The 17,670-nt window shown below is 51.3% G+C and overlaps 1 protein-coding gene across 1 annotated transcript; it reads right to left on the bottom strand.

Annotated features, from left to right (window-relative positions):
- Positions 1 to 446: 446 nt before the first annotated feature.
- On the bottom strand, positions 447 to 16,711 carry abca1b (ATP-binding cassette, sub-family A (ABC1), member 1B). The gene is made up of 49 exons (XM_049756844.1): positions 16,551 to 16,711; positions 15,464 to 15,620; positions 14,743 to 14,836; positions 13,588 to 13,729; positions 13,396 to 13,514; positions 12,479 to 12,600; positions 12,033 to 12,236; positions 11,461 to 11,550; positions 10,821 to 11,061; positions 10,403 to 10,542; positions 10,209 to 10,325; positions 9,936 to 10,130; positions 9,657 to 9,862; positions 9,405 to 9,581; positions 9,091 to 9,313; positions 8,804 to 9,025; positions 8,532 to 8,736; positions 8,328 to 8,438; positions 8,073 to 8,247; positions 7,857 to 7,988; positions 7,506 to 7,783; positions 7,209 to 7,429; positions 7,055 to 7,127; positions 6,727 to 6,977; positions 6,526 to 6,577; positions 6,326 to 6,448; positions 6,103 to 6,251; positions 5,910 to 6,034; positions 5,737 to 5,835; positions 5,468 to 5,657; positions 5,307 to 5,401; positions 5,192 to 5,224; positions 5,020 to 5,125; positions 4,628 to 4,702; positions 4,383 to 4,552; positions 4,132 to 4,309; positions 3,912 to 4,027; positions 3,683 to 3,827; positions 3,491 to 3,614; positions 3,289 to 3,418; positions 3,102 to 3,228; positions 2,947 to 3,009; positions 2,762 to 2,868; positions 2,551 to 2,692; positions 2,343 to 2,477; positions 1,617 to 1,720; positions 1,405 to 1,497; positions 990 to 1,233; positions 447 to 891 (listed from the first exon to the last, which is right to left on the bottom strand). Exons 2-49 carry the CDS (start codon positions 15,527 to 15,529, stop codon positions 742 to 744), a joined length of 6,879 nt encoding a protein of 2,292 aa, XP_049612801.1. The 5' UTR covers positions 15,530 to 15,620; positions 16,551 to 16,711; the 3' UTR covers positions 447 to 741.
- Between the last annotated feature and the right edge of the window lie 959 nt (positions 16,712 to 17,670).

The raw sequence follows: 17,670 nt of genomic DNA, 5'->3' as shown, positions 1-17,670 counted from the left end.
TATTTCGGGAAATATTCTACAGCCAGTTAAGACTGTTGATTTATTCGGAATGAGCAGCAGCAGTTTGTTGCTCTTTTGAGGGAGTCCAGTCAGACCATGTGAATGCTTATGTAGGTTTTCCATGTAGCTCCACTGTTTTCAAAATGATGGTTTGTTTTTTGTTTTTTTTCTCCGTGTCTCTCTGAGAGCATCTCAGTTGAGAGCATCTGGTTCGGGAATACTGAAGGACTTTTTGTTGTCGCTAACGAGTCCAACTGGACGTGACGCCTTCACAAATGCGATCTTCCAAAGATCAGACCGATGTCTTCCCATGATGTTTACTGCGGTTGGAGTGGTTTGTTCCAAATACCGCTGTTCCGTGAATTTGTTTGATTTGAATATTTTCAGTAACAGTTTGATGTTTGAAAAGATCTTTTTTTTTATAAGAGAAAAACACAACACTGACGTAATTTCAAACATTTTCTTTTTTAAAAAAATCAACAACACTTTGATTGGCAGTCTAACAAAGATAAATAAAATAAACGACTCTGATTTGAAATGATTTGGAATCTTCGACATCGTTCCGTGGCGGCCCCGCGCTGGCACCGCTTCAAGTTTTTTTCTTCCGCCGTTCGGCGAGGCCAAGCCCACCCACCGCTGGCGGCGGAAATAAATTTGCATTGCGTGGCGACGAGCGTCCGCTTAGCCCGTCACGTGGACGGGTATCAAATAGCAAGTCACGTGATCCCTCTCCTGATGCGGTCACATGATGCTCTCTTTGCTGGGGTCCGCATGAGAAAGGTCCACGCGAACTGCGTTTCCTCCCCGGCGCCGCTTCGTTGAGGAAGAGGACGAGGGAGCGTCTTTCAAGTGATAGTCGTCGCTTTGGTCCTTAGCGAAGTTCACAAACACCTAACACGCAAAAAACGTTAGCACATCATGTCATGCCCATCTGTGTGTGTGTGTGTGTGTGTGTGTGTGTGTGTGTGTGTGTGTGTGTGTGTGTGTACCTGGTCGAGTGTAGTCTGCGTGACGGAGTAGTCTTCAATCTTGAGCGTGTGTTTGTTGTTGGCGAGGGTGAAGAAGATGTGCGTGAGCGAGCATCGTGACGACGGCAGCTGGTATTGGAGCATGTTTCGGTGTTTCTCCTTCAGCGTGCTTCCGCTCAGCTCGCTCTCGATGAACTTCATGACGGGAACGAGATCGGGGTCGGGCCCCGCCACGCGCAGGATGATGGTGTAGCCGTCGCCGAACCTGCACCGACACTCATGTTTAGCCAATCCTCCAGGGACAGTCTAAATATTTTTTAATGCCCAACGAATCCAATATGAGCTGGTGATTGTTTGAATATCTTCAGAGGTTGCCGTGGGCAAAAGTGAAGATGTGTATGCGGCCATTTTGGTGTGTGCGTGCGTGCCGTCGTACCTGTTCTTCAAATGTTGCACGCTGCCGAGACATTTGAACCTGCCGTTCACCATGATGGCCATGCGGGTGCACAATGCTTCACACTCCTCCATGCTAACACACACACACACACGCACACACACGCAGGGGATTACAAATAGGGCTAGAAACAGGAGGACGAGGAACGACTTGATGGACGAGTGGACGATGATACGAAGGATTGCGGCAGGCACCTGTGCGAGGTGAGCACCACGGAGCGTCCCTCCTTGATGACGCCGAGGATGCAGTTCCAGAGGGCTCGTCGAGCTTTGGGGTCCATCCCCGTGGTCGGCTCGTCCTGTTACCACAGCGACAGCCAGGGTTAGCTCCGCCCACAGGTGCAACAGGAAGCAAAGACAAAAGGCCGCGAGGACCAGGACAAGTGGCATCCTCGCCGCGGCAATTCAAATGCGTCTGTAAGCTCCTCCGTGTTGCCTAACCCAGAGCTTCACACTGATTGGCCCAGCGGGCTGCTAAGTCTCTTGCGTAACCTAAAAAAAATCTGATTAGCAGCTTCTTGTAGATTCATTGATCACGAGTTAATCAACAACAGCAATGGAGCCACACACGTAAACGACCTCGCATTAGCAATAACCTCCAAATATAGGCAAGCTTGAAGCAGGACTTTGTGGAAGAACATTTTTTTTTGAACACACTAAGGTACAACAAAAAAAATCTCAGTGCTCTCCATTTCAGCAGGCCTTCAACTTCTAAATGTTCCTCTACCAGCAGATCAAAATTTCATCCAGTTTACAAAGCTCATCTGTCAGCCATTGGAAAGACAAAGGGACTCAAAGGGGATCCCTGATGCACTCCCACCTGCCTTCAATCCATTTCAAAGCTGCGGCAATGTGGCTAAAGGGATGCTAACGTAGTAGCTAAGGTTAGCTTGATGCATCTCCCCGCACCGCCACACTCACCAGGAAGACGACGGGCGGTGCGCCGATGAGCGCCATGGCGGTAGAAAGTTTGCGCAAATTGCCACCGCTGTAACTTCCTGCGGCTTTGTCGGCGTACTTGAGCAGGCCCAACCTCCTGATGCCCCACTCGGCCACCTGTGGATCACACCCTCATGGTCACCATCCTCTCAAATGTCTCAGGAGGACGCCTGGCAGGCCCGTCACTCACGTCGCAGACTTCCTTGCCAGGAACCCCTCTGAGGATGGCGTACAGCTCCAGATGTTCTCTTCCTGTCAGCAGTTCGTTGATGGCATCAAACTGGGGGCAGTAGCCCATGTTCTGGTGGACCTGATCCAGCTCCCGCAGGATGCTAACGGGCAGTTAGCTTGTTAGTATGACAGCACGGGACCTTAACCAGTACCGTAAACTTTGACCTCACCTCTTTCCAGCCAGGAAGGCCTCCCCGCTGGTTACCATGGTGTCGCCCGTCAGCATTTTGAAGGTCGTTGTCTTTCCGGCTCCATTCACGCCCAGCAGACCGAAGCACTGACCAAACATGCACACTTAACCATCGCTTGTGCGTGTGTGTGTGCGTGTGTGTGTGTGTGTGTGTACGAAACAAACCTCGCCGGGAGGAATTCCAACACAAAGTCGATCGACTGCCGGCTTCTGTTTCCTTTTGAACACCTGCAGGGCGGAAAGGAGAAAGTGAGGACAACCACAACTTTATTGAAACATCACTGCTGCGCACAAACACACACAAACGGAGGGAGGATAACCTTGGTGAGTTGTCGGAGCTCCAGGATGTGTCCTTGTCCGAGTCCATGTACGATGCGCTGTCTCTCCCGAGCAACGTCTTCGTCCTCCTCTCCCAGAACTCCCAGTTTGGTCATGTGACTTACTGGCCTGATATGAAATTGTGTGAGCGAGCTAGTGTGTGCGTGTGTGCGTGTGTGTGCATTTCACCTGGGTTTGACACAGAATCTGTATTGTATGAGGACGGTGATGATGAAGAAGACGACGCCCTCCACCGCCATGGCGAACAAATTCTTTCCCACCATGTCCCATTCCAGAGGTGAACGCAACCTGTTCTCTCCTGACACACACACACACACACACAACGCGTCACAATCTGCACTGATGTCACACTGGCGTGTGCACGGGTTACCGAATCTCTGCAGCGCGTCGGCCATGGCCTGGTTTTTCACCATGTCGATGAGGCCTCGCCCCAAACAGAAGTGAGGGAAGATGAGCAGGACGTTCTTCAGGATGTCGTTGATGCCTCCAATCTCCTGTGGCCGCGTCGGCGCGTTAGCACGCTAGCAACATGGCGGTGGTTGGCGAATGTACGCTCGCTCACATGATCCCCAAAGAGCTCCATGACGAAGGTGGAGATGCTGCCGTTGATGCCGATGAGGATGTTGACGCTGGTGAGGACCACGTAGGCCGTGCTGGGGATGCTGAAGAGGAACGACGCCGGGTACATCAGCGGCGTGATGGACCACCTGAACACACGCGACACCACCACACCCGCGTCACCGCACGTGCACAACCGCATGAAGTCGTGTGTGTGTCGTGTGTGCGTGTACCCGTAGAGCAGAAGAAGCAGAGCAAGCACGGGCAGGTTTGTGGAGGAGACGTAAGCTTTTTGTTGGAAACACACGAAGATGAGAACGACCAGCGTTGCCGGGACGATGTAGTTGCACTGCGGGGACGCAACGTGGCTAGTTAGCCGGCGCTAGTTAGCCGGCGCTAGTTAGCCGGCGCTAGTTAGCCGGCGCACGGACGGAAGGCCAGACGCAGACGCACCATGTCCCAGATGAAGTTGGTGGTCCAGTAGAGGAGTGGGTGGACGCCGCTGATGAAGTGCATGTGCTTCGCCTTACTCACGCGCTCCTGAATGAGGAAGACCACAAAGCTGGCCGGGACGAAGGACATGGCAAAGATCACGCAGATGGACACCAGCACGTCCACTGAGGTCGTGACCCTGGAGAGCAATCATACGTTGACGCGTGGGACAAGCCGTGCGTGCGTGCATGCGTGCCCGCTCGCTCACTCACAGCGCCACCTGGGACAGCTGCTCCTTGGTCAAATTAAGCGGATGGTTGAAGGCTCGGATTCCGAAGCTGCTGGCGTCTTCGCCGGGAGGGAGGTTGGCCCTCAGGATGGCGTTGCTCATCACGTTGATGAAGGAGCCCATGCTGTGCCAGCCTTTGTTGTTGAACCAGATCTGATCCCCCCCCACACGCTCCAATCAATCAAGCAATCCGTCCATTAATCATTCAAGTGTGTGTGTTTTGCTCACCTTGACGTTATTTTTGGTGTCCAAACCGTTGATGAAGCCCGACAAATTGTCAAGAAAGCGATCAGCTGCGCCTCCCTGTTGAGCGACATTCAAAGGTCGGCTCGTCAACGTTCCATCGTGACACCTTCATGATGACTCGTAAAAATGAGCACTCGTTGGGTTGCAACAAAAGGATGAGAGCGTAACAACAAACAAAAATAAAAAATAAATAAACGACTGGAAGAAGACGATTTTTGTCGAGTGATGTCTGACAGCTGTTTTTCGTGGAATCCAAAAGGGACCTCAGTTTTTCTCTATCGTGTCAAAATCAGTTTTAATCGACATAAAAAACAAAACCCAATTTTTTTTTTTTAAAATTGTCTCCCAGCGTAACGACTCGGAGGGAAACGAACCTCGGTGAGTTCAAAGACTTTGCGGATGCGCTCGATGGCGTCGTCTACCTCGCCGGCCGGCGGGAGGACCTGAGTGCTCCTGGCACCCAACGAGAAGCCTCCGTACCTATCGGTCGAGGGATCGCTGGGTCAGTATGGATTGAAAACATCGCCGGCGATCACACAAACTCACCTGAACTCGTTGACCCAAACTTTGTTCTTCAAACTGAGGATGACACAAACGCAAAGTTTTGTGTGTGGCTTGTCGTCTGCGCTTGTACTTGCTGTGTGCATCGCGCGCCCGCTACCTCTTGCCGATGATCTGCGCGTACGTTTTGACCAGATAGTCGGAGATGTTCCGCCCCGTCAGGTTCTGCAGTGTGTCGGTGGAACTCAACTTCATCTGAACACAAAGCGCACGTCACTGACTCCGCCCCCGCCAGAGCACGGCGGCGACGTCACGGCTAACCTCGGGCGGGGGCATCCCTCCGGCGCCGGCGGGGCAATCGGGCAACATTTTCTTCTTGCCGTCGCAGCTGCAGGAACAGGCCGGGGACGGGTCTTGCATGGTCCAGTTTCCGGAAGAGAACAGCTGCGTGACGCTGTCGGGGACTTCTGGAACACTCCAGTCGTCGTCCCCCATCGTGCACGGCGCCTCTCTGAGATGGCGGGAAAATGCCAAGACGAATGAGAGGAGCGAAGACGGGAAGAAGAAGACGAGGCGGGGCAGGATCTTACGGAACAGGATGTCCCAACATGCAACGCGTCCCCAGTCCCGGCGGATCCAAAAGGGAAGCCAGCAACTTCTGCATGGTGGCGTCTCCCGGCGCGTCGTCACTGCGAGGGGAGTAACAAACGTCTTTGGCGTCTTTCGTTTTCAGGAGAAGCTCCGAACGTTTTGCCGCAAGTACCTGAAGAAAGTGACCTGGTCTTCGTACATCCAGGGCTGCAGTTCCAAACTGGGATATTTCCCAAAAGGAGGGACGATGAGACTGAAGACGAGCGCGATGCAGACAAAGACGGCGGGGAGGACGATCTGCGAGACACCGGCACGTCACGGACGCCGAGTTCTTGAGGAAAAACCAGCGGCTGACGGGAGCCCACCTGAGCGAAGAATCCTTTGCGGGAACGCCGGGCGTAAAGGAATCTCTTCCACATGAGCGCCACAAACTGTTGTTTCCTCAGATTCCAGCCGCCCGCTTTGGCCGATCCTTTCCCACCGACACAATTCAACCTGTCCGTTTCCCGACTCTCTGGAAAGCCACACACCCGTCCGTCTTTGAGCACGCGCGTAAACTTGCGTGTGCGTCCGGGGTCATCAGCGTACCGAAATCGCTGTCGGACCCGTCTTCGTTGTCGCGCTCGTCCGTCAGAGGCCTCAGGCAGCTCTGAGGGTCGCCTCCTCCGAAGGCGTGAGTCCGCCGTCGTCGCCGGACGGGGAGCGTTCCATCTACGCACGCCGAGGAGTCGGCGGTTGAAGCAGCTCGAATACGAAACGCGTCAGGCGCGTCGACGACGGGACGTTACCTGAGGGCACGTCCGTGTCCACGCCGTTATCTTCGGCCACTTTCAGGAAAATCTGCCAGAAACAAAAAAAAATGTTGAAAATGATGGGATGAGTGCAAAATGGTTCTTTAGACCTTTTGCACTGCACACATAAACGAACGATACATCATCGGAAGAATCATAACCTCTGAAGGACCGGTTGCGGGTTGGAGAACATCTCACCTCCTCCAAGGTGGTGTCGGACACGCCGTAACTAGAGATGTTCAAGTCGCTCAGCTTGTCGTCCATTTCTCGGAAAAGCTCCACGAAGGCTCCGTCCTTGGCGGCCGAGTAAGGCAGGACGAAGGTCAGCTCGTGCCCGAGGTCCTCCACCATGCGGGCGGCGGGGATGTGGCGCAGGATCAGTCCGGTCACCTGGGAGGTGTCAACCGGGGGGAGCGGCGCATCGCAGACCGACGCTGCCTGACCGTTTTCTAAATCAGGAGACAAAAGATGAAGCGTGGTTCTGGAGCAAAGCTAAGAAGGCGGGGTGAAGCGAGGTGCTCCTCACCAATGGTGGTGGCCTCACTCTCCTGCTCGCTGCCCAGTCCGGCGTCACTGCTGCTGACGGAACCGTTCTCGTCCTGTAGCAGAGACAAAGTGAGGCCTGGGAGATTTGATATCTGTGACAATTTATGGATAGAAAGCGTGTGGTGCTACGGGACCTTCTTGGTGAGGGAGACGGTGCTGGATGAGTTCCTGTAAGAGTTGAGCGAGGGTTCGGGGTCTTTCTTGACCAGGGTCAGGTAGTAGCCCGTCCCCAGCTGGTTTTTGAGGTAGAGCGACGAGCCAACGCAGCATAATTTCCCGTGCGAGATGATGGCGATGCGGTCGCCCAGGATGTCGGCCTCGTCCATGTGGTGCGTGGACAGGATGATGGTGCGACCTGAGGGACACACGGGGGTGGGGGCTCTCAAATGACGCCTGGTCATTTTGGACAGCGCCAACAACAAGAAACTCACCCTGGCGGTATTTCAGCAGCAGATCCCAGATGCCTCTTCGAGCGTAAGGATCGACTCCAGCCGTGGGCTCATCCAAGATGACGACCTTTGAACCCCCGACAAAGGCCAAAGCGACAGATAGCTTCCTCTGCATGCCGCCAGAGAGCGTGCTGGTCTTGGATTTGCGCTTGTGCGGCAGGCCCGTGTCGTGGAGGATCTGCTCGATCTCGCCTTTCACCTGCTCCTCCGACAGGCCTTTGAGTCGAGCGTAGAACCAGATGTGCTCTTCCACCGTCAACCTACAGGGGGCGCAAAAACGCACGGAGCTGTCAGCGGCGAGCGTGGAGAGGTAGAAAGCGGCCGAGCGCTTACATGCTGAAGAGCACGTTGTGTTGAGGGCAGACGCCCAGACTTTGCCGGATGGCGCTCAGGTCTGTGCGGATGTCTCGGCCCAGAATGTAGGCGGTACCGGAGGTGGGTGGGAACAGACCGGTTAGGATGGACCTGTAACGATAAACAGCCGAGCCGCTCCAACTTCCATTTCCTGAAAAATTCTCTGCAAATCTGGGTTGCGGCTGTCTGACTCACATGGTGGTAGTCTTCCCGGCACCATTGTGTCCCAAGAAGGAGGTGATCTGTCCCTCATAAAAACCCAGAGTCAGTCCGTCCACCGCCAGCTTCTTCCCGTGCCGGTAGACTTTGACCAGATTCTCGATGTAGACGCCGGGCTCAAGATGAGCGGGTTCCTCTTCCATGCACACAGCTGCATGGCAACGCCACAGACGTGCACATTCTCAAGATCACTTTATTTTATTTGTTGAGTATGTTTCGTTGCGTTCTCACCACCAGGGTTGCCTTTGTGGTTCAGAGGGATTTTGTTGGACTTGTCCTGGTCTCCAAGCCAGTAGGACTTGGTGAAGGGGAAGTACCACGGCCGAGGAATGCCGTATTGGCCTGCCGCACAAAATCAAGACACGACGAGGTGAATGGAAATGATGTCACGGGCCGGTTGCCGTAGCAACAAAACCGTTTGCGTTCCTTTCCCACCTGGAAAGACGGCTTCGATGTACCAGGTCAGGAGTCCGTACAGGAAGGAGTCAAAGTACATGATGATGATGGCAGTGCGCAGGCTGAAGTCGTCTTCCTCCAGGGGACTCGCCACCAGGTTCTTCCATTGGATGCCGACGCCCTGCTCTTCAAACAGAGCAAAGTACTCGCAGCCAAACCCGAAGGCCACGGGGGACAGGAGACTCTGCAGGAGTTAGCGAGGCAGACTCGTGATTCCATCTGTGAAGAAGTCACTCCAAATGCATTCTTACCGCAAAGACTTTGGCGGCAAAGCCGATGTGGTCCTGCCAGGCCACGCAAAGTACGTAAGGCAAGTACAGCGTGAAGTAGATGATTCCTCCGCAGGCTGCGGCCAAATTGGCTCGAGCAAATGCCGTACTGATGAGAAAGCACTGCATGATGGTCACCACGGCAAAGGAGGCCAGGAAGAGGAAGACCACACCGGTGTCGCTGTATGGCAGCAAGTTTCCTTTCTGGGAATGGAATCCATGACCGTAAACATTGGCACGCTGACTGCTGCAAAAACAAATCACCGGACCTTGAGCATCAGAACCAGCAGTCCGGCGCTGATGAGCAGCGGAATCAGGCTGCTGATGAACCAACTGAACCACAGGATGCCATTGTCCAATCCCATGATCCTCATGGTCTCCTTCAGACGCGCCTCCTTCTCGTACACCACGCTCTTCAGGATGATGGAGACGGAGAACATCCAGGCCAGCGTCATGAAGAGCGGCATGGAGCGGCTCATCACACGGAGGAAGCTGAAGGGTTCGGACAACGAGACCCGGTGAGCACACTTTTCGGCGCCCTGCCCGGCGAGCGTCGACCGTTTCGAACGGCGGCACACTGTACATGTCATCCACGTAGCACGGGTAGGGCATCTGCTGGATGTAGACGCCCATTTTCTCCTTGGTGCCCGTCATGGTTCGGACCAGGGCCTGCTCAATGACATCTTGCAGGTAGGAGAACCCTCCCCAAATATAGCGCATGTCCTCAAAGGGGTCAGCACGAGGACCTGGGTCCCAGTACCTGAGAAGAACCAGACCAACCAGAGCGCAGGTCTCATCACACGTTCTACGCGTCGCAGCTCAGGTGTGACCTTACGCGTCTTTGATCTTATTGGTCCGCTCCACATTGTCGATGTCCATGCGGATTTTGTAGCTGATGTTGGGGGGAAGCTCAGTGGCATTGGCGCCAACGTCTGGGAAGACGATCCCGGCCCAGAACTTCCTGTCCTCCAGCAGAACCATGGACTCGTTGATCATGTGCTCCTCAGTGGGGACGGGCTCCAGTTTGTCCAGATTCACACACTGAAACGTGTCATCGTCATGTGACGCTGAAGTTACGCATTAGCGTTTGAGCCTTTGCGTGTTTTAAGCTCACCTCCATGAAGCGAGAGATCCCAGTGACGGCCTGGTCCGTCTCATTGAAGACGTCCCTCCAGGTAATGGCGCCGCTCGTGGCTCGCCGCTGGTCGGCGTGCCTGGACAGGAAGTTGGAGACGTCGGCCACCGTCCAGTCGGTGTCGGCCAAGTGAGCGTGGAAGTATCTGGCGGTCACGTTGTTTTTCAGCAGGGACTGCAATCCAAACGTTTATTGGATTCCCATCTCCAGAAAATAAATCGTGCCGTTCGTTGAGCCCGAGCGACGGCTTACCCGGATCAGGTTAATCTGTTCACTGTTCTCCAGGAAGTTCCAAACTTTGGGTCTCATCTCTTTCCACATTCCTTCCAAGTCCCTGAACACGCCCAGCTCCTGAAATGTCCGGTTCACCTACGAGCGAGCACCGCAAGCAAACGCACGTCGTTGGGACGCGTTGGAGGACTGGAAACCGGACTTGGCGTTCTCACCTCGTGGATGACCCGGCGAGTGGCGGGCGTGTCGGGAGTGTAGAGAATCTTCCCCATCAGCAGCGGCTTCACGGCCTCCCAGATCATTCTGGACATGGGATTGGAATCCATGTCCCTCACCAGACTGTTGCAGAAAGGAGCTGTGCGCACACACGAGCAAAAGATGGCAAATGCGTCAGTATATTTTCAAAATGGCGCCTGCAAGTTTTTCCCAAGACGTTGCCACTGGAAGTCAATTTCTGACTAGTCAAGCACTTTGGCGGCCATTTTGGACAGTAACGGAGTGATGCCGATTGGAGAGGAAGCAGCGTGATACGAACAGGACAAGAAGCTTCGTGACGTGGACTTAACAGGAAGCGCAACGAGAAGGTAGGACAGGACAGGAGGCGGTGGCATGAAGACAGAAGCTCGCACTGACTGGAGGAGTTGTCGTAGTGCTGCGCGGCGTCGTCCTCGCTGCTGTTGTGGTTCCCGAAGAGCGCCTTGTAGTTGCTGTCCTCGTACCAGTTGAGGGATTTGATCTGCAAGCCGCCGCCCTCGGGATGGCCGCAGACGATGCGCGACACGGCTTGGTACATGGCACTGGGCGAGGACGTGGCGTTGCGCGTCAGGAAGATGATCTCTTTCCTCAGATCCATCCAGCTCTTCATGCCGGCCAACTGCGACACACGTAGAAAACTTGAGACTTGTGTCCTTCCCTTCGTTTTTCAGCCTCGACATTTTGCATTTGTGTTATTATTCCGGCCAGGTTGTGTTATAGAAAATATAGGCATGCGTCATATTGTCCGCTGCGGCGCTTCCAGATGTTTCCGCCGACTGTACAAGTCAACGAGGACGAGACAGCTGGTGGCGCGCGCACACCGACCGCGTGTTTGTTGGTTTTGATTCTTTGTTCAGCTGGGACGTCGGGTGTCCCGACTGTGAAGCGGATAAAATGATTTGTCTCACTCTCGCAATCCAACAACCTTCGGTGTGGAACGAAAATCAGGACTACGGACTACAAGACACTCAGGCTTGACCGGATTGAGTATGTGGTGACATCCAGGGAAGTGTCTTACCTCCACAGCCAGGGAGCTGAGACTGTCCAGCAGCTTATTGGTTGCCACGGAAACATCCTGAATGGCTTCAGGGTCTGATCTGACATCCCTCTGTGACACAGACACGCGTGCTTGTCAAAAACAGACGTTGGCTGTGTCAAGAGTGATCTAGGTGGTGCGCATCGAAAATACCTTTGCAGCAATTAAGGAATCATCTATTCGTATAAAATTGATTTATAATTTATTATCCCAACAAGTCACACGGCAAGCTCTCCCACGCTCATGTGCCTTGGACACAAAGTGCTGACTGCTCATAAAGCTCCGAAGCTCGTTTTTTTTTTGTGTTCCCGTCATTGTTTGGCTAGCCGTAGCACGTTGCTATGGAAATGAGCATTTGAGAAGGCAGTGAGCGAGCACGTGGACCTGGGTTCACACACGTGGACCCGGGTTCACACTCACTTCCCGTTTTGTAGGAAAGGAAAAGAAAGAACCCTCGGGCTACACAAAAAGAGACTGTTGACAAAAGAAAAAATGTGTCGCAACACGCCTGCAACACGCACCCCCTAGTTGAGTGAGGCGTGTGCGGGTCTTACCAGGATAGGTTTGAGGAAGTCCACGTTGTCCAAGAAGTTGCGCTCGGCGTGGTCAAGCCACACGGTCGGGGCAGCGCACACCACTGCCTGCACCATCATGGCGGCTTGGGGGTCCGTGATGTTGATAAACTCGTGCACGCTGCGACCGCCTGGTCTGTAAGGACAGGCGTCACGCAGGTGGACGCCGAAGCCTTTCAGGAGGACCTGAAGAAACGCACACGCGCTTGTTACTGGATGGACGGACGGATGGACGGATGGATGGATGGATGGATGGATGGATGGATGGATGGATGGATGGATGGATGGATGGATGGATGGATGGATGGATGGATGGATGGATGGATGGATGGATGGATGGATGGATGGATGGATGGATGGATGGATGGATGGATGGATGGATGGATGGATGGATGGATGGATGGATGGATGGATGGTGTGACGCTGACCTTCTCCAGGTCGACATCAGCCTCCAGGATGTTAGCCACCATAGGCGGAGAGAAGGACACGTTCCTCAACAGGAAGCTGGACAAAGTCTCATCGTCTCGCAGGAAGTGTTTTAACTTGAAACCTGAGAAACACACCCACGCACAACCAAGTCACATCAGGTGATGTGTAGCCTGCTTGATGATGTCACAGCCTCAAGTTGTCACTTGTCCGGGGCTCTTGCACAAGCGGTCCACCACCGACCGTTTAGTTTTTTGATAAACTAGGCGAAGGTTGGGTGAGTAGCGATACCAACCATGTAGGATGATTTCAAGGTATGCGTGAAGCTAGTCGATGATATCAGCCACCCATCCTGAAGCCAAAGGAATGGTTACCATGGTAACCATCTGCCATAACACCTCGCCACCGTAGCGGGTCAACACTACTATGCTAATATCCTGCCGCCCTGGCAACAACAATGTTTGTTGCCAACTTTGAACAAATGAGCAAAAAAGTTTGCCCTCAGAATGCTAACGCCTGATTGGCTCGCCCACTCCAAATATTCATTCTTCAATTCAGAAGTTCTCATACGGAGAGGTCACCTGAGCGGGCGCGTTCCCGGCACAATGAAAGCAGGTCAGAGCAGGTTGGAAACTCAACCCGTTGAAAGACAAAGCAGCGAATTCCATTTGTTCAACGAGCAAGAGAACAAAAAAAAAAAAAGGGCAGGACAAAGACAAATGTTCTCCATTCACAAGCACATCAGCTAGCGTGCCAAATGGGCAAACTTCGACAGTTAGCCAGAGTGCAAAGCTTGCACCCATTTTCCTCGGTATAAGGACAAAAAAAGAAATTGCCAATTGCTACATTCCGATGAGCCATTTGACATTTTTTTTAATGGACTTAAGTAGATTGGATGATGATGGTGTGTTGTGGGCACCTGTTCTGCTGCTCTGAAGCTTTTGGAGGGCTCGCGCGAGCTCCTTGAAGCCCTCCAAGTTTTTGTCATTCTGACTGTACAGAAGGATCTTCTTGGCGTCGGAGAACAGACGAGAGATTCTGCGCGGAAAAAACCTGGTCAGGATGCTCAGGCGGGCGAAATGGAGAGCCCAAACGAAGCGTGGCGCCTCACATGGAGTCGTTGAAGTTGCCGACGACGCCCGGCGACTCGCCCGGCGTGGGTCCGCGGAAGCACGGGTTGTTGGCGTTGCAGAGGATGCCCTGAATCCACGGCAAGGTGCCCGCCGACGGCATGGCCTTGTTGGGGAAGTGACCTGCGGACGGCAAATAAGAAGTCAAACGGAGGGTGTGGCGGCGGGCGCGGCAGGCGCGTGCCGAGCGACCTTGACCCAAAGCCAAGAAAGCCGTTTATGGCGGCTGATTAGAATCAAACGACAACAAGGTGACCTCGTTCGTTTTGACATCTCTAATTTCTTTTCTCTCAAACTTTCTCTCTAACTGTACGCTGACGATAAATCCGAGAGAGACTTTGATTCTCCTCAGCGAAGATGAAAATGGGACGGGATGGCGGCAATTTCTCACAAGGACAAAATGAAGAGCGAGCACGTAGCCGTAGCACGTTTTGCCGCGGGCTCACAATTTTGGAGTGCGGCTGGCTTGTCAGCGACAAGTTGCGACAGGTTACAAAGCTACAAGTCGCTGAATCACTGCGTTGCGCATTCCTCAAATCACCACACACACACACACACACACACAGACACACACATTATTGAGCATTTAGATGGCCCTGATGATTGCAAGCTGGCAAACTGGAGATCACTAGATAGCGATTGTGGCACTTCCCGATTCCCTCCTCACTGTTGACATTTTTTTTTTCTTTTGATCTTGACTTTTGCCACTTTATTCATATTTTCCACAATTGCCATTCATATTTTTCATTTTTATTGTATTTGTGCTTACTGGAAAGTTTACATTGCGCAATATCGCCAGATTTTATCAGCCTTGAATCGTCCATTTTTTTTTTCTTTTCACATTAAGTAGTCAAGTAGACGAAGTGCATGTAGAGCGACTTACTTCAGTATTCATATTTCATTATTAGAAATTAAGTTGTGCAAGGAAACGAGGAAGTTCCTCTTTTTCTCTTCTTATTTGCAGTCAAGTGGCCTACTCAACTCCATAAAAGCAGACCACCGTCAATCGCATCCGAGGACTCCGACTCGTGGCGGCCGAGACCGAGCCGACCTTCGGCAGGTGACATCACCCGATTATGACGTCCATAAAGACAGATAAAACGTGAAGAAAAAGATAAACCCGAGGAGGGACTCACATTGGTGTTGCTCGTACGGCGGGTAGCTGAGGCGTACTCCGATCAGGATGAAGAAGATGAGCAGCGGCCAAACGATCTCAACCAGCAGCTGAAGCTGAAAGGCAAACAAAAAAGACGTCAACAACTTGATTTCACCTGGCGTCAGCAAGTTCCACAAGAACGTCTTTTCCTTCCTCGGATGTTTCCGGTCGACTCCTAGCAAACGTGACATTTGTCGTGACGAACGATTGCACTTTACCCGCAGTACTTCATCATTCCCAACTTCCTAATCCTTTCAAAGGGATTTTAGTGGAGCTATACAAGGTGGAGCCTCCAATCCGAGTAAATGCCGTTTTAGGCAAAACTTTTTATTTGTTGGAAAATTTGCCACAGTGGCAAATTTAGAAAAGGTCAAATGAAGGTGACCTATATTTGGGGTCCATGCTAAAATGCTACCCAAATGTCCAAGACCCCCAAAACAAGCCTTGGGAGTCTAACATTGGCCCTTTTCAAAATAATCCCAACTCAAAGCTGCTGTAGTTTTCGTTTCTCTTGAAACTGTCAACGCTGTTCCGCACTGAATGATGATTGGTCCACAAGAGGGCGCTTTGCCGTTAACAAGCTGAGATGACTGCTTCTCACCGTCGAATAATGTTTTTTCTCACGTCCTCGAGTCTTTCTCGACCAAATGCCAGCTCTTAAGCGAGAGGATGACGATGACAAAAACGAGGGCGCGTCTCACCTTCTGCCTACGACGGTACGTCAAGTTCTTCCAGAGCAGCAAGGCCAGCTGCGACCACTGGGACATGGCGACGGCGGCGACCACCTGACGGGAAGGACGCTCAGGAAGGGCGGCGAGCCTCGACGACTCTCCGGGATGCTCCACCGCCAACGCACGTCTCAAAGGGGAAAGGTCAACACAGCGTCAGTTAGTCAGATAGCGAAGGTGCTGATCACGCACACACTATCATCACCCCGGCCACTCACTTTATTAGAAACACCTGATAATCTCCCACTGATCACTAATCAATAACCAGTGTTGACCTGAAAACGCTTCCTAATATTCTATCCTTCAGGCCAAGCGATTTCCACATCATAAGGAATGTGAATAAACATCAATAAACCACGTTCTTGACTCTTCACATTGGGAAGGTCCAACTTTGGGTCAGCTCACAAAAAACACACTCACTCACACACACCAAACATTAATTTGCATATTGATCTGTGTGTGATAGCTTATATGTAGATTGATTAGCTTGGGGCTTATGTCAGACTTTTATAAACAAATTATACATGCTCACATGTATGTTATAGTACATTGATTCGTGTGTGCATTTGCAATGCTGAGATAAAAATTGATTACCCATCGACGTAGTTCATGTTAGAAATAGATAGATAGATAGATAGATAGATAGATAGATAGATAGATAGATAGATAGATAGATAGATAGATAGATAGATAGATAGATAGTCACAAAGCATGAAATGAAATCGGTCAAAAACAATAATCTTCATTAAAAACGTAATTAGATCAGGAGCAAATCAATCAACAGGTTGTCAATCATTGACAGAATTGATCGGAGCACTTATTTTGTGTTTTTATGAATCTTCAAGGCAATAACGAGATTAGTACTACACACACACACCGCAAAATGATGAGGAGCTGATCGATGGATGGACTGATTGCATGACCGTGTCAATCAATTGCATCAACCGAGTCATTGTCATTTTTGTTGTCATGTGTCAACTTTGGGGAACTTTAGCAAATTACGGACTTGCCGAAGCCCACCTGAGGGCAGGCCAAAATACGTCACGAAAAGTTCACTTACCGTCAAGTTGTTCTTCGTCTTGAAGTCGTTGTTGTCTTTGCGGTTGTGGTTGCTGTCGTTGTGGTCGTCGAGCGTTTCTGCGTCGGAGCGCTTTTCGTCCCTGCGGCCAGTGAGTGAGGCGAAGCTCCGCTGAAAAAGTTTCGGAATTCCTGAGCGTACCGGTATCCAGCTGCAGAAGTAATTTAACAAGGTGCTTCCGTTCAAATCTTCAAAATAAAAGTCAAAATCGCCCTCCTCCAACTTTTGTTTAACATAAATAGCATTAAATAAAAAAAAGTCCAATTGACAGCAAATTAAGGCACAACACAGAATTTAATGTTGCTATGAGTAGTAAGAAAAGTAGTAAAATACGTACCGACAAAGAACTATAGCTATTACTTTGTAAAATGCATCTTGCTCACTTTACTTTCGGTCATACACAATTGATTTCCGGTGTCCTTCAGAATTAGAGCTTTTGCACAAAACAAATTATTTTTTTTTTGCTTGGACTTAGACACGGACGACACGGAACACAACAACAACACTAACAACAACTCCCAGTATTAACTTCTGCACTTTTTGGTACTAACTAATGTTACTTCAATTGCTCAAAGTACTAATACACAGACTACGTGTAACTTTAGACAAAGTGTGGAGATAAGATCGATATGACAAGATAAGATAGCTGGACTAATATGACAGCTTGACATTAGATACAACGGGCACAGATATACTCGGCACGTGACTACTTCACAAATACATGTCATTTGGTACACGTAAGAACTTACTGAACTCAATTCTGTGCAAGAAAAAGTATGTCAATAGCGAGACACTACAGAATATACAGCCAAGAAAAGGGCAATTAAAAAAAAACACACCAATTTGGGAATTTAATCTTACTTGGAAGAGTCCTTGAATGGATACTTAGAACAAAAAGGACTTTTTTAAAATTTGGAATCTGACTAAATGGTTATGACAGATGGAGTCCCTCAAAGGTCCGCTTTTGGGACCTCTTTTTAAATATATGTATAGGCCACTTCTCCCAGTCAGCTGGAGAACAGACTTGAAAGCTCCGCTACTGGTCTCCAACTTACTTTTGGTCTCTGGGCTAATTGAGGAATTGCTCGACTGACCGATATAA

Source organism: Syngnathus scovelli, chromosome 1, assembly GCF_024217435.2.
Source record: "Syngnathus scovelli strain Florida chromosome 1, RoL_Ssco_1.2, whole genome shotgun sequence".
NCBI lineage: Eukaryota > Metazoa > Chordata > Actinopteri > Syngnathiformes > Syngnathidae > Syngnathus > Syngnathus scovelli.
The sequence above is the reverse complement of the archived record's forward strand: the minus strand, read 5'-3'. Positions and strand labels throughout refer to the sequence as shown.